General features: G+C 50.0%; 4 protein-coding genes across 4 annotated transcripts, besides 1 other annotated feature; 1 reads left to right on the forward strand and 3 right to left on the reverse strand.

Annotated features, from left to right (window-relative positions):
* Positions 1-550: 550 nt before the first annotated feature.
* On the reverse strand, positions 551-3741 carry FPSE_05282 (uncharacterized protein; the record flags this gene model as incomplete). The annotated part of the gene is made up of 2 exons (XM_009258400.1): positions 551-3194; positions 3344-3741. The coding sequence occupies 2 exons, from the start codon at positions 3739-3741 to the stop codon at positions 551-553; spliced, it is 3042 nt and encodes a 1013-aa protein (XP_009256675.1).
* Positions 3742-4502: 761 nt separating this feature from the next.
* On the reverse strand, positions 4503-7093 carry FPSE_05281 (uncharacterized protein; the record flags this gene model as incomplete). Its single annotated transcript, XM_009258399.1, has 4 exons — positions 4503-5495; positions 5543-6148; positions 6365-6712; positions 6758-7093. The coding sequence occupies 4 exons, from the start codon at positions 7091-7093 to the stop codon at positions 4503-4505; spliced, it is 2283 nt and encodes a 760-aa protein (XP_009256674.1).
* A 2105-nt stretch (positions 7094-9198) lies between these two features.
* On the reverse strand, positions 9199-9454 carry FPSE_05280 (uncharacterized protein; the record flags this gene model as incomplete). The annotated part of the gene is made up of 2 exons (XM_009258398.1): positions 9199-9249; positions 9290-9454. The coding sequence occupies 2 exons, from the start codon at positions 9452-9454 to the stop codon at positions 9199-9201; spliced, it is 216 nt and encodes a 71-aa protein (XP_009256673.1).
* A 1039-nt stretch (positions 9455-10493) lies between these two features.
* On the forward strand, positions 10494-12255 carry FPSE_05279 (uncharacterized protein; the record flags this gene model as incomplete). The annotated part of the gene is made up of 2 exons (XM_009258397.1): positions 10494-11265; positions 11312-12255. The coding sequence occupies 2 exons, from the start codon at positions 10494-10496 to the stop codon at positions 12253-12255; spliced, it is 1716 nt and encodes a 571-aa protein (XP_009256672.1).
* Positions 10749-10806: a repeat region.
* Positions 12256-14402: the final 2147 nt, after the last annotated feature.

A 14402-nucleotide genomic window follows, 5' to 3' on the forward strand; every position in this document is an offset into this window, starting at 1 on the left:
CAGCTTACTCTCTTGGTCTTGAAGCTTATTGAACCCCAGGTATTCCTTGTATGTAATACGATGATTTATTTACCTTTACGCGTCGACCTATAAACATAAGCAACGTCTATGTTTTCTCTTGCCAGTTCAGTCACGTGGTACACATAACAAATATCTGCAGCACGTTTCAGCCCAGGGTAGATATTGGCCTGGCTTGATGATTGGCAACTTGATCAATGTTCCCAAATACAACGCTGCTCGGCTATATCCAAGCTACTGGTTACTGGCCGCTCTGTGGACAATCCGTCGCTTCGGGTCAAGTTCAAAATTCAGGGTCCAGCGCTGCTGCCGTCTTAATCCCGCTCATTGATCGCTCTTCTGCCTTGCAAGTCGCACCTCGTTCACTACTTGATGCCATCAGGGGCGAAAGGCAAGTCAATCCCTAGGCTCTATTATGATATGAAAGATGTAGTTCAAATGATATAAACTGTCTCGCTCGCTAGTTTCCGCTTCTATGCTCTCAGCAACCAGACTTTCCAACCCCCAACAGGATGCTTCTTTTTGTCACCCTCTACACACTTGAAGCTGTTGAAATGGTATATGAGGATACGGAGGAAATCGATCGGGTAAGTTGGGTGCAATATGAACTCGTGATCGGACCTTCATTCACCACAACTTCAAGCCGAGCATCTGGATCTGCTTTCATGCGCTTGAGGCATCGGTACGCGTCTTCCTCGTCTATATTTGATGAAGCATGCTTGCTTGCTGTTTTGACCGTTTTGAGATTGACTTTGGCCCCCGCGTCCAGCATCAGACGCACACATCTCAGCACGTTGTCTTTTTGCTTGTTGTCCTCCTCGTATGCGATACAGTACCTGAAAGCCTCAGCCAAGATTTCTTCCCACGGCGTCAATCGGACTAGAGTAAAACCGCTAGGTTTCGAAAACCTCATGTTTGGCTTTGCTCCTTTGTCAAGCAAGTGTTCAAGTATCCGCTTGCTGTTTGAATCGGACAAGCAGACAAGAGAGAGAAGGGAAACTTTGTTGTAGCCAAACCATTTACCTAGCATTCGCCCTGCCAGCAGACCCAACCCTTCCAACCCGTTTCGCTTTGAAGTAGTCGTTGCGCGATGAGTGGCAACACAACCTCCCGGCTTTGCTCTTGCCTTGACATATTCTACCACTGACATTGAAGTTGCCAGGCACAGCATCTTCTCGCTAGAGCTGTTTTTCAGGACGGTGTAGGGATCAAGAGAAGCCAAGTGCTTTGCCCACGAGTCTGTCGGGAGTTTGTGCAGTATGTGAGGTCTGGTGTCATTTACCAGTTGCCATATATCGTGAGGCAGGACAGGGCCGACGCAGGTTAGATGATCGAGCAATCGTACAACTTGCTTACTTGAACCGGGAGGTACCCTTGAGGCATAATCCAAGCAGGAAATGAGACTTAAACTAAAATGACTCTTCTGAACATCTCTGATCCTGGACTTTGTGTTTGTCCAATTCACTGCACCCTTCGCCAAGGCAGCATACGCCGCCGCGACTCTGAGATTGGCATCGTACGGCTTTTTGAGATATCTCCGAAGCCTTCGTTGGGTTCTGCGACTGCAGACAAACTCATATACGGTCTTGTGTAGATAATCAACAGTGCCTCCAAAGTGCGAGCTAGAATGAGTCGTTGTGGTTACGCTCTTATTAATCTCGAGCAAACCCTTGCATCGGCTGTTGAGGCGGCGACGAATGTCTTCTATGCGTTCCAATACCTCATGACGCGATACTGTAGTGAGATCTTCGTTGATGGCTCGGCCCATGAAGTCCACCTCGTCTGCATACCAAAACAGCAGTGGCGAAGGCTGCGTCTCGAATGCCGCCATCAGTTTGAGTAGCTGGGCAGTATGCTCGCGGTATCCAGAATCAATATTCTCAAGTATCCTTTCGTACAGGTTCTTGATTTCTGCTGGAAGTAGACGAAGCCGCTTCTGCAGATCTTCAACACGATCGCCTGCTCCTATACCTGCAAGAAGAGAGGCTACAACAATGGTAACCCACAAGAACACGCCACTGGACTTCTTAACGATAGACTCAACCAGTTCCGTGGCGACGCGGGCTTGCCTTCGCTGCAGACTTTTGAACTGAGCATCGGCTTCAAACTTCGCAGAGACGTAATTCGAGATATCCTGGTGAGACAAGTCCTCCATCTTGAGCCTAGGGCAGTCCCCGAAGGCCCCCTCAAACTCTACCCAAGGACGGCTTGAGATGCATATCTTGATGGGAGATTCCACGCATCTCTGCACGAGAGAAATGAGGTCATGGCAGTTTCCCTCGAACTCGTCCAAGCCATCGATGAACATGGCAAGTTTAGCACGAGTACTAATGTAGGCAATTGCTTGTTGGAACATGTCACCTAGCTCAATATGACTGAAACCTTTCGGATCGAGGTTGAAGAGACATAGAGACTCCCATCGCAACGGGGCAACTATGGGAATGGCCTCTGGGTGGGCACGGAGGAGTTGCACAAGCAGTGTTCGGAAGAGACCCTCTTGAGAGCTTTGCAGCTTTGATCCAACCGCCCAAAAGTGAAAGGAGACGACCGTGAGCTTATCATTATTGCCGGCCCATTGTTTTAGATGCTCCTCACACCTGCCATGAGGGAGAATCGCAATCTCTGAGCTCGTAGATCTTGTGGTCGATCCACTATTGCCATCTTGGTTCTGGCTGACAGGTTGAAGAAGATATCTCATTAGAGTGGACTTGCCTGATCCTGGTTTCCCGGTAATCCAGTAAAGTGTTTCGTCGGACACGAGCCAGTTCTTAAAGCCGGTAACATCTCCATCCTCAAAGACCCAACGGAACGTGCCTTTGTGGGCATCTTTGATGGTCAATTCTCTCTCTTGCATAGTGTCGTAGCAGAGTCTGGAGATAAACAGTTGCTCCAACTTGGTCCTCCTTTCATCAGATAGTTGGATGTCCGAAGCATCAGAGAGAAGCGGATATTCTCCCTCCAAGTTGTATATGTTTGCAACCAGATCGCCAATGAGCTCTGACTTGATCTTCTCATGGAGTTGAAGGCCGTCAGTCAAGCACTCAACTATCGAAGCTCCATAACCCAAATTTGAGTCGATTGGGGCTTCTGCCTTCTCTGTTGAGTTGTTTGAGCTTGACTTACGGAGCTCTTGTAGTATTTGGTCCTGTTTCTCCGCGCTGTCTCGCACGACTGATCTGTGACTGACTGTGAGTTACGCCTTGGTCCGAGAGGGTAACAGAAACGCTGCTTTCTGAGCTTTGAGGTATAAAATACGAGAGTTCTTGCAGATGGTACAAGCCGACTCAATAATATTGTTTCAGGCTCTCGGCGGGCATTAGCTTACCTGAGGTCGACTGTCATGTGAAAGGTCAAGTCCAGCTGCACTTCTCTCAGCCTCACTTCGAGAGTCTTGAGCTTCTCCTCCTTCCACAGTGTAAGCCAGGCTTTCTTCAAAGCGCTCCGCCCCCGACCGATCTTGTCCAGAGAATTGGTCATTTCCTCAGAAATGGCAACGCTTTTCTGCACCAGTGACTCTACCGCCTTGTTCGATCCCGGATCGGTGCTCTCCAGAGTGCGCTGGGCATCTCTAAAGTTGTCCGACGTTTTACGTAGGTCTTCAAGACTCATGAGAAAATCGTGCTCGGATCTGCTGAGTTGCCAGGCAGTAGCAATGAAGCGAGTGCCAAAGTCGATCACCTGCAGAACGCTGGCTGCGACCCCAACAGCAGCGAACTCGGCCATTGCATAGAGAAGTTACGGGATAGATAGTTACTCAAAGAAAGATGCACTCATATCTCTGGGGGTAGGCGACGGCTTCTTGTACCTAGCGGCAAGCTTTCAGCTGCTTGCGCTGCAGCTGAAGAATCAGGCTGCAGAGGCATGTCCACGCTTAACTATTCGTCGGGCAGTGCAGTATGTGGCGCACATGGTTGTAACCTCATGCCAGAGCTGATGTCCTAGCGCTAATCTTGGAATTCATGATTGGAGGAGTAGGTCAGCTTACAGGTGATGTGTTGTTTGATGTGCATTTCGCTCTTCGGCACGAGAGGATCGTCATTCTGCCTCGGGGGTTGAAAAGTGCCGCCTTGTCCGGCGGGAAAGAACTCAATTGCCATTATTGCCGTTGACAGCCAACAACCGCCGTTTTGAACAGCTCAAATGAGCAGTGGCACATATTGGCCATCAGAAAGGGCATTGTTTGGTAAAACAGCAGACATGAAACCTTTGAGTATTTCCTCATGCCAGTAAGTCAAGGAGTCCACAATGACACTATCAATGTACAGGAAACACACAGCTAGAACAGCTGCAACAGCTACGCCAGGTGGATGTATAAAGAAGACTAGACTGATTTATCGTCTGAAGCATTAGAAAAATATCATTACACAAGGGTATACTCCAACCAGGCCATCCCATAATAGACCAGATCTATAAACCGAAAGCCAACCAGCCAACCGACCAACCGTCCCAAATATTAATCGCGAACACGCTAAAGCTTACAAATCCTATTCCAAGTCTTCTTCGTGCTCCCACTTCCTCGTTCCCAACTTGCGCATCTTCTTGGGACTGCCGCTACCTACTACGGGTACGGTCTTTGCCTTTTCACCACCAACACGCATGCGCTCCAGCTTGCGTCCCAGGTTGGTAACGCTATCGCCTCTGGTGTCGCCTCTTGGTGGCTTTGCGGTCGGGGCAGCAAAGTCTTCTCGCTCTTCGAGGGGCCTGCGCTTTGTAGGACTGCGGGAGGCTAGTTCGCGCTTGAGGATACCGTTTTCGCGGCGGAGCCTATCAACCTCTTCTTCGAGGTCTTCGATAAGAACGTTCTCTTTATCACCATCCTCGTCGGCAGCCAGACCACGCTCAAGCACTTCAATCTTGCGGTCCCAGTGCTCTTCAGTGCGCTCCTGCTCAATGGACATTGAGTTCTTCCAGCGAGCCATTTCGAGAGCCAGGCGTTGCTCAAACTCGTTAGCGCATTCTTCGCGAATAGCTGCTTCGAGGTCCAACATGCGGTCTTCCATGGTCAAGAGATGAGCTTCAGCGGTGAATCGTGCTTCAGCTTGTCGGCCGACTTCTTCGCGCAATTGATCAGCCTCCTCGCTAAGTCGGGCAATCTCAAGCGCGGCAACTTCCATGGTCGCACGGTCATCGACGTTCATCTGAGGGGTGTAATTTCTATAAGATACATGGTGAGACGGCACTACTGGACGCAAATGGTTATAGTTGAGGGTTGGACTAATCGAACGATTTTGGGTCGGCGAGAGGATGGTGCTGGTAATGGAAGGGACGCGAGGCACTGCTACTTCACGGGCAAGAGCACTGTATCGAAGGATTTGCGATGTAGCGTTAAAGTCTCCCCTCGGGTCGGCGGTGACGATCATCACACCTCGTTGAGGGTTACGACGAGGAGCAAGAGGCTGTGAAGAAGAGGATGAAGGAAATGAGTTGGAGAAGAGGAGTTCAGTGAGCTTGCATTGCCTGAAAGGAACGATGTTGGGCTGTTGCATGTTAGCTGATGTTGATGACTACTCCTGCCGTTACTAACCTTGCTAGAGCTTGCAGCTTCGCTTTGCGTTTGAAGGCATTGACCCAGGTACATCAGACTCTCGTTGATCTTGCCAGCCTCCGCAAGCGTGGCACCAGCCGTCTTCGCCTCGCGTGCTCTCTCGCTGCCTGCCAGATCGACAATGGTAAACTTGCTTCCCCCCCAAGGTCCAGGTTTTCTACTGCGAGTCCGTTTCTTGACCTCAAACACAAAAAAGCCGTGGCTTCGACTCGAAACACTGTTACTACCGGTACCAGTAACTCGGCGCTCCTGCAGACCAGTCTCGACAATTGTCAATGCCTCTGTATAGTTCGAGCAGATGACCTTTCGCAGGCCCGCAACAACCTTTCGATCGGGTGATAATTCGGTCGATTTGAATAGCAAGGCACGGCGTCGCGGCTCCTTGGACGCAGCGGATTTGGCAGCTGGTGTCAGGAGATCGTATATACGGTCGTTGTGGACTTCATACATAGAGATGACAATAGCATACTCTGCTGAAGGGTCGCAGGGAACACTGGTGTTGCTGACGTCGGGTTGGTCGGGAAAGGCCGAAGGGCGCGCCGTCGCTCGTCGGGGAGGAGGAGGAGACATGATATTACGTTCGCCCTTTAAATCTTGTTTAGCAATATTCCTTACATGTGTGGCAGATCGGAGTGACATGAAGTGTCGTGCAACCCGCTTGGGCACGGCCGAGGTAGGGGAACAATTCATCGTGCTGGCAGACGCTGCGATTGATCCAAGGGGTTGTCTGTCGCGGCCAGGGGAACAATTCTATCGTTCACTGGGACGCGTTGTTCCACCCCCTTCGGTGACAAGCCGTACACTTTTCTGACTTGGTGTGCAGTCTCCAGACAACGCGCTGGCGAGCTTCGAGACGTGTTGGGTTATGGGAGAGTTGATGTAGGAAAGGGCTGATGTCGGGGGTCGTACAAGGCCTGGCGTGGCGGCTCGTGACGGCGCTCTGGATGCCACTGAGTCGCGAAAGGATGGACTCAAGAAGTGCGACGCAATGGTCAGAGATGATTCAGCCTCATCACACTCCTGAAGAGAATCCTGCGCTGTAAAGATATCGTTTCCGTCGATCATGTTTTCGCCGATGGATCGAAAGAGCACGTCCATTGCAAGCTGGGTCATGCCGCGTTGGGATTTGCTACCGAGGATCGTGTGTGTCTACAGTCATTAGCAACGTCCTTCTGGCGTAGACGCGAAGCTTACCTTGCCCGAGCCAGTGACTCCTAACGTAGCAACAACCGCGTCGGCTCCCTCGCCACCTTCGGGAGCGAGAACGCCCTCGACAAAGGGAACGATCTCTGTACCGTGGAACACATCGAGTTGGCTGGCTTCTTCCTCGAACACCTGGGTAAACGCGAACTTCTCGATGGCTCGTCGACGATCGGTAGGGGGGTTTAGCACAACATGGGTCGATTTCGAGTCGTCTTCGAGAGATTCAACTTCGAGGATGCGCTCTCCATCACCGTTTCGCAAGGGCGGCGGTCGTAGTCTCAGGTAAACCTCGAACAGGTTGTGTGATGCTTTGCGTGAAGACTCCATGCCGCTATGATCGCTGCGATAGCTCAAAAGATTTCGCTAGGATGCAGGAACAAATGCAAAGCAGAACCAAACGTGGAGAAGACGTGACGAGAACTGTTTAGCCTGGTGGATTCATGGATTTGACGTTACAATCCTAGCGGGAGCGTGTTTACTCTATTTCGTTGGTCCGGTTGGGCTGGCAGGACAACGGCAATTATTTTGTCGCCGATAAGATAAGATTAGATATCGATAAGCGCCATCCGCGCGGATACGAGCACAGATCAACGACGAAAACATCTGAGTCCCCTCCAAAAAAAAAAGTTGAGAATGTGGAGATGTCCTCCAGCTTTCAATTCTTCACGGTCGCCTCAGGGACCAGGATCAAACCATTGAGTGGTGTCACTCAGAGTGGCACATCGTAAGATTCAGCATACCGACTACAGCTCTCCTTGAAGAAGTTCCGAACGAAATTAAGATTTAGCTATCGCCGAAGGCTTACTGATCGAAAGACTATCTTTGGTGCAGTATCCAGCGAACTCAATACTTACATAATGCGGGATGCATTGATTCACATGCAAGAAAAGTTACCAAAGGTTTGAAGCTTCGTGGCAGCCAGGATGCGTGGCAGCAAAGAGTCATCATCAGCCTAGACTACGGCTACCAGGGTAGGCAAAGGGGTGTGTGAGTGTGACAGCGGGACGAACCAGCCAATGAAGATTTCTCTAGAGCTGCTGATTTCTGGGGAGATGATTGTCGATTGACTCATTGAGTTCTCTGTGTGTTCAGTTTGCAAAAGTGTCATCTTAATTTCAGGATCAGGGAGCTGTGCCGCATTATTCTGCGACATGGCTCGTTCCTGGAGGTACAAAGTCAATGCCGAGGTCATGCTTGGTAAATCCGGAGCTCGACTCGAGAAGTCAGAAGAGCGAAAAGGTTGAGGATGATCCGCGAGAGGGGCACCGTTTACTGGGCAATGACAGTCCCGCGCTACGAGGATATTCTGGCTCTAAAAATTGGTCTGACGCTAAGAGCTACTGATGACGGCAGTGCCTTTTTTTCACGAAGAGGGAGGGGGAATGAGGGGCTCTAGGTTTGGTCAAATTGCTGAGATGACGATAGCAGTGAATAAGACAGCATTGAATGGGTGCGTTGGTAGAAGTACTGTGTACAGTAGAGACACTGTTTGTTTCGAATTGAACCCGGTTTAAAACACACAGGTGCTCTATGGAGTCTGGTGGGCATGGACATGAAGAAACAATAGCATCGACATTCTGTTCCAAGTCAAGCTATGGATATCTATCTAGGTACGTAACGCCCAAAAGGTCATCCAAGTTCAGGCACAAAGACAGCGCGTAATGTCATTGATCCATTAGCTTGCCTGTTCAGAAATTTTCTGTCCCAATTGAATGGATATCTCGTTGCGTCGAGACTTTTACCTACTGCGGGTTCTCGAGTAATTAGTTCTCGTCAACTCCGGTTGTCGCTTAAAAAGATGAAGAAAAAAATGTTGGTCAAGCCATTCATATGAACCCCACCAGTGTCCGTGGCAACATCAACACGGGGACAAATTTTCTTATTCTTTTTCGGCCTTTCTTGCTCGCCTTTTTTTCGGCAGACGTCTAGTACCAGCGAGAAGTCCGACGACGATATTTCTCTGGACCTCGTCCGATAGATGCAAGCAAAAGCTCCTCTTTTTTCTTCTTTTCTGGGTCCCCCTCCTGCAAGTCTTGTCTGGTCTTTTGGCACTTGAGACTGGACCACTGACATAACCGCCTCAGGTTAGCTCACGACGCCCCCTGTTTGATGGTGGAGCTGTCGACTGCAGAGCTTCAAGATTTGAGAAATGCTTGGCTTCGGTTGGAGGCAGCAAAACGAGGGGTCTTGATTTCTTGCTTGGCTATCCCGGCTCCAGCGTCTGTTCTACCGTGCCTGGATCAGGATGGGTCACGATTGCGCGGCAAACCGAGGACATTCTCGTACGAGATGGGTCGTTGCAGTTGGTCTTGTGCCTGTATAGATTGGTTCCTGAAAAGAAGGCAACTCTGTATCGGCCTTATACTGAGGTAGGTTTAGATAAATATAGTCACGATGCAAAGCCACCCTACACTTTATTCGTTTAACTGTAGCTAGGATGTGTCTTGTACGTAGGTAAAACGCCTACCGAGGACTGCACTGCTCTGGTATCCAATATTATTTCTTGCATCTCCCTAGTCGTACATTAGATTGACGTCCCATGCTCATGCTCATCAGTGTCGTGCTTTCGTTCTGGGGTTTGACTGGTCCCCTAATTCGGACTTTGCTCGCCTCACGGACCAGGAGATATGGGGCATCTGGTTTTGAGGTTACTGGAGATCCATCAATTGGGCTCAAAGCCCGAGCCATTGTGAGACCTATTCGCAGCGCTTGCTTGTCTCTGGAATACTGGTTTGATAGCATACATACAATACAGAATTGCTCACCCACAATCAATTTTGCATGTAGCATGCCATGATACCACAGAATAGTCTCCTTGCATAAATACTGTCTCAGTCAATACATCGGCGCTTCTCAATATATACTCGTCCATGGTTGGGTTTCTACCTGATGGCTTCAAGTAGCGGTGACGGTTAATGGCCACCCCAACGTAGACTAGCGTATCGTGTACCTTCCTTCCTCCCGCACTCACGCCTCCCCCCCGGTAAGGTCCACTGTCCACTCCACTGACCAACGCCCACTGGGGCTGCCTCGAGATACTTTGCCCAATCAGGTTTGACCCCACTTAGAGTGCGCAAAAAATTTGGGATTGGATATTTCTGTCCTCCTCTCCCCTCGCTTCCTTTTTCAACACCAACAACCCAATTCAAAACCTCAGACAACGAAGTCGACATTCTTACAATCACCCAGAACAATCCATACCAAGAACTAAGTCGAGTAACCATGCCTTCGGCCGTCGCTGAGCTGTAAACGCCCACTGCGGGCCGTGGCTGTCTTCCCTGTCGCGGCTCGCAGTCCAGCAGTTCTTCGAGTTAACCAGTCAATCTTCTCTCGACACAGTTCTTTACAGGCTTTCCCGCTCTTGTAGCTGAATGCTTCACCGAGAGTCTGTCTCTGAAACCAAACATTCCACGATTTGCCTGATTTAAAAGGGCTCTTGATATAACCTGTTGACACAATATATTCCGACACACCACTCAACCCTCCTACCCTTATCCGATATTCCAACACAAGATATACTTGTTGTTCCTGAATCCTTGTTCGAGAGAATAAGTTATTGAACATCTTCAATTATCATCCTATCACTGTTGCAGTTTGCCGAGCACTAAAGACTATTCTTGAGTTGACTCCATCTGACAGTACTAAACTAAGAACAAGATCTCCAAGAAATCATTGCACGATAATTTGGAAAGAAAACACATACAGTATTCCGAATCACATCAGAACCATGTCTCGCAATATCAAGCGCAAGTTTGCGGCCCCGGTCAAGGTCAAGACCGCCAACCGTCGCCGCCGGGTGTCTGACACTCCCTCCACCTCCTCGTTAGATCTTTCCGACGATGGCGGATACTCTGCGGTAGAAGACATCAGCGACTCGTCTGACGACGATGAAGATGATGTAGCTGCGGCCGAGGAGGAGAACATTTTCGAGGAGGCCCTTCCCCCGACCCCTCAGCCAGCTCCTCGGCCGCAACCAACCATTGAGGAGGATGACGATGACGAAGAGGAGGAAAATGACGAAGACGAAGATGAACAAGAAGGCTTGGATATCGACGAAGACGACGATGCTGGCAGCTGGGGAGGCATCGTCTCAGATGTTGAGGACCAACCCGATGTCTACCAAGATGCAAACATCTTTGGCACGGATAACCCTGTTGAGCGTCATGTCCACTTCGACGTACCCTCAAGCGATTCCGACGACACCGATACCGACGATGAGATCGGGGGTTTCTTTCCCGACATCTTTGTTGCTCAAAATACACTGGACCCTTCATTCCGCCGAGAGATCGAGAACGACCCCGATGAGTCTTCTGGCTCTGGATCCTTCTGGGACTTCAACAACCAATACGAAGAACAAGAGCAGGAGTCAGATGCTGAGGAAATCTTCCGCCACATTGACGAGACCCCCCTTGCCACTCCAATGGCTTCCCAGCCCGCCACTGCTGTTACTACTCCCGTACCCTTCTTTGAGGAGCCAACCGAGTTGGACGGTTACGAGAGTAAGTTTTACAGCGCGATTTCACTGGTCATTACTAACATTTTTAGCCGATGGAGACACTACCGAAGAGGACGAGCCCGAGCCTCCAGTCCGAAGAAAGACTCGACGTCCTTCCCACCCTATGAGCGACATCTCCGACTCAGAAGCCGATAGCCCTGTCAAGGCGGAGCGTGGCCAGCCCCGATTGGGACGTTACAACTTGGACCGCTCAGACAAGAAGCCTATTGCTGTCCTCAACCCCGTCACTGGGAAGATGATGATCTTTACTCCTCATCGCCGACACCAACTGGATCTCTCGCCCGAACAGTTCAACTTCCCCTGGACAACGGAGGGACCTGAGTCGCCTATTATGAGCCATTCCGCCAACCTCATGCTAAGCGCTATGTTCTCTGCCAACTCTTTCGGCGACTTCTTCAATACGGCTCAGGTCATGGGTCCTGCTGAGGCCTTTTTCCCTTTCCCCTCAGAACCCAACACCGCCGACGAAAGCTCGACTGCGCCTAGTTTGCAGGACGAGGAGGAAGAAGACGAGGAACTTAACCTGGACCTCAACGACTTTATCGCCTGGGAGGAGAACGACTCTTCTGGCGAAGAGGAGGGTGGTGACAACTGGGATCCCGCCTCAACTCCAGCTAGACCCACTACTGCCAACAGCGAGAAGGAGGTCCTCGGTCATCTCAGACCTGAGAACGTCGGAGCATTCCGTCGTAACCAAATTAACCAACAGCTCATCCTGAGCAACCAGGCCACTCAGGACTCGCTAGCTTTCAGCGGTCCGTACAACTATACTGCACTTAAGGGTCTCAAATCGGACCGTTTTGACACTGCTGCTATTCCCCTGACACCCGCTCGCCGTCACAAGAGACAAATGAGCGATGCCACACGCAGCCCCCTTGAGCAAGTGTCTGCTAAACGCAAGGCACCCACCGAGGCTGGCGACAGTCACAAGAGGCACAGAAGCATATCTGATGTGAACTATCTACAAATCTGATGCAGTGCACTCACCCCCCAAAAACGTACGAGGACGGCATAGTTACTACTATCCCTGGCCTCGACACTACCTTCTTTTTACAACTTTTCCTTACTTGATTTCATTCGGGTTAACACGACCCATGTCTACAGCGTGCTCGGGAGCGTAGAGCCCCTCCCCCAAGGGACCGGGACGGATTTCCTTTGGAGATGATACCCTACCAGCTTCAGCCTGGCCGAAAAGCCGGGTGAGCATATCGGAGGATCAGCGACTCACCTCTCTGGTAATTGGAAACAGAGAGAGCGACGTCCAGGCATCAAAAGAAAAGGTTGATGTCACTAATGTTTTGATGGTGTTGATGATGGAATCGGATAAAAGTTTTTTCTCATGCACTTTCTTTTCTTTACTGGTGTTTCCGTCCATGGGTCTAGAGGTAGATAAAAGCCGCAGCGACCAATTTCATTTACTGTTCAAATGATTTATCGACCTGTTTCGTCAATGTCGAATGTTATGGGTGTGACTGTCTAAATTTCCAACACGGGCTAAAATGCACACTGCCGCCTTGCGGGTGATGAAACAGTCCAAGTATACGCCACACGCTTGGGGAGTCTCTGTTTGCTCAGTCAACTGCTCTTTGGCTGCGTATATCGCACACATTCAAGTTGCACTGATTTTTAGCACGTCGGCCGCATACTTGTTTGCCTTTTGCCATTTGATTGACTCATAAATCCTGTTGCTAGGGCATGTTTGTGTGGTGGTAGGTCACAGTCAGACTGGCCGAGAGTCACACAAGTATCAGCGCTTGGCAGCACGACATACCATGCAAGGGTCAGTACAGGCTAAGATGAGTCACAATCGTTGTTTACAATATTGTATGTTTTCAGTCAAACGTTGTCTAGGACTGCCTCTACCTGTCCGCGATCCGCCAGACAACGGCGATCTAAATGTTTGTTATGTATTCTGGCAGGTCACCAGGCTAACGACGTCTGACAAGAAAGTTGAAATGATGGAATGAGTCACAGTCCAACACCCAAATCTTTCTGTAAACTGTACAAGTTGCAGTTACTTGGAGCTGTCAGACAAATGTCCTCTACATGTGTCCACCATTTGATCCTAGGATGGCCCCGAACTGCCAATTGCTGTAGTGGTGTTGCCTTGATCACGGAAGTGGTTTCGATCTCTTCCGTTGAGCTTGAAGCAGTAGTCTCAGCGTTGTAGAAACATAACAGTCTCCTCTAACGTCAAGCCACACGAGCAACAAGGTTAAGGCAGATACGATGAAGCTTAGGGCGTTGCAACGGCAGGTACAGAGTACCTGAGCAGCAAATCGGCGCGACCCACCTGCTGGAATCCGTCTAAGATGATAGGCTAGAGACCAGACCTGTCTGAACCTTGCGCAACTGAGGACGTAGGCCTTTTCTAAAATATTGCCCACATTGTTCTCGATGTGAGTTCTCTTCAACCATTTAGGACTACCAGAATCCTCAACATGGAAATGGTTATAGGGTCGTCCCAGCAAGCCAGTTCAGCGCACACATCGGCCAGTTTCTGATCCTGATTAGAGCTGCCCATGGGTTCCGTAGCATGAGTGATCTGGATCATTGGGCTCAGGACGCACGCCAACAAGGCCCGAAGCAATGTACTTTATGAAGTAGGTCGATGGGGAGAGGTACATGACAGGATACTGACAGACGAACGCAAGGTGCCATCTGAAACGGATCGCTACCGGGGGGCAGATCTCAACAGTGGGTCAAATCCACCAGCCAGAAGATCAAAACAATGAGGCCTCGATGGCTGTTGTTGAGATAGTTGTCTCATATCCTATCTCCATGGAACGGCAAAAAAGAATAGCATCACCCATGACAGGTATGCAAAACTTAAAGTAAGCTGCACCCAGGACTCGAACTTGGAACCTTTGCCACCGGAAAGCAACGCGCTAACCATTGCGCCAGCGCAGCGACTTTTATCAAACTTGCTCAGAATAGTGTCTTATATTGCGTACAATCTGAAAGACTGAGCATAACATTAAGCCCAGACGGCGCAGTAAGAACCTGACAGTTAATATCGATTTGAGATCCTGTTCCATATGGTCATTGTCATCGTTAGTGTCTTAGTGCTGGGCCATAGCTCTGGCATTTTTGGCATGCGACGCTGTGCTGTTGTCGTTG

Source organism: Fusarium pseudograminearum, chromosome 2 (genome assembly GCF_000303195.2).
Source record: "Fusarium pseudograminearum CS3096 chromosome 2, whole genome shotgun sequence".
Taxonomy (NCBI): domain Eukaryota; kingdom Fungi; phylum Ascomycota; class Sordariomycetes; order Hypocreales; family Nectriaceae; genus Fusarium; species Fusarium pseudograminearum.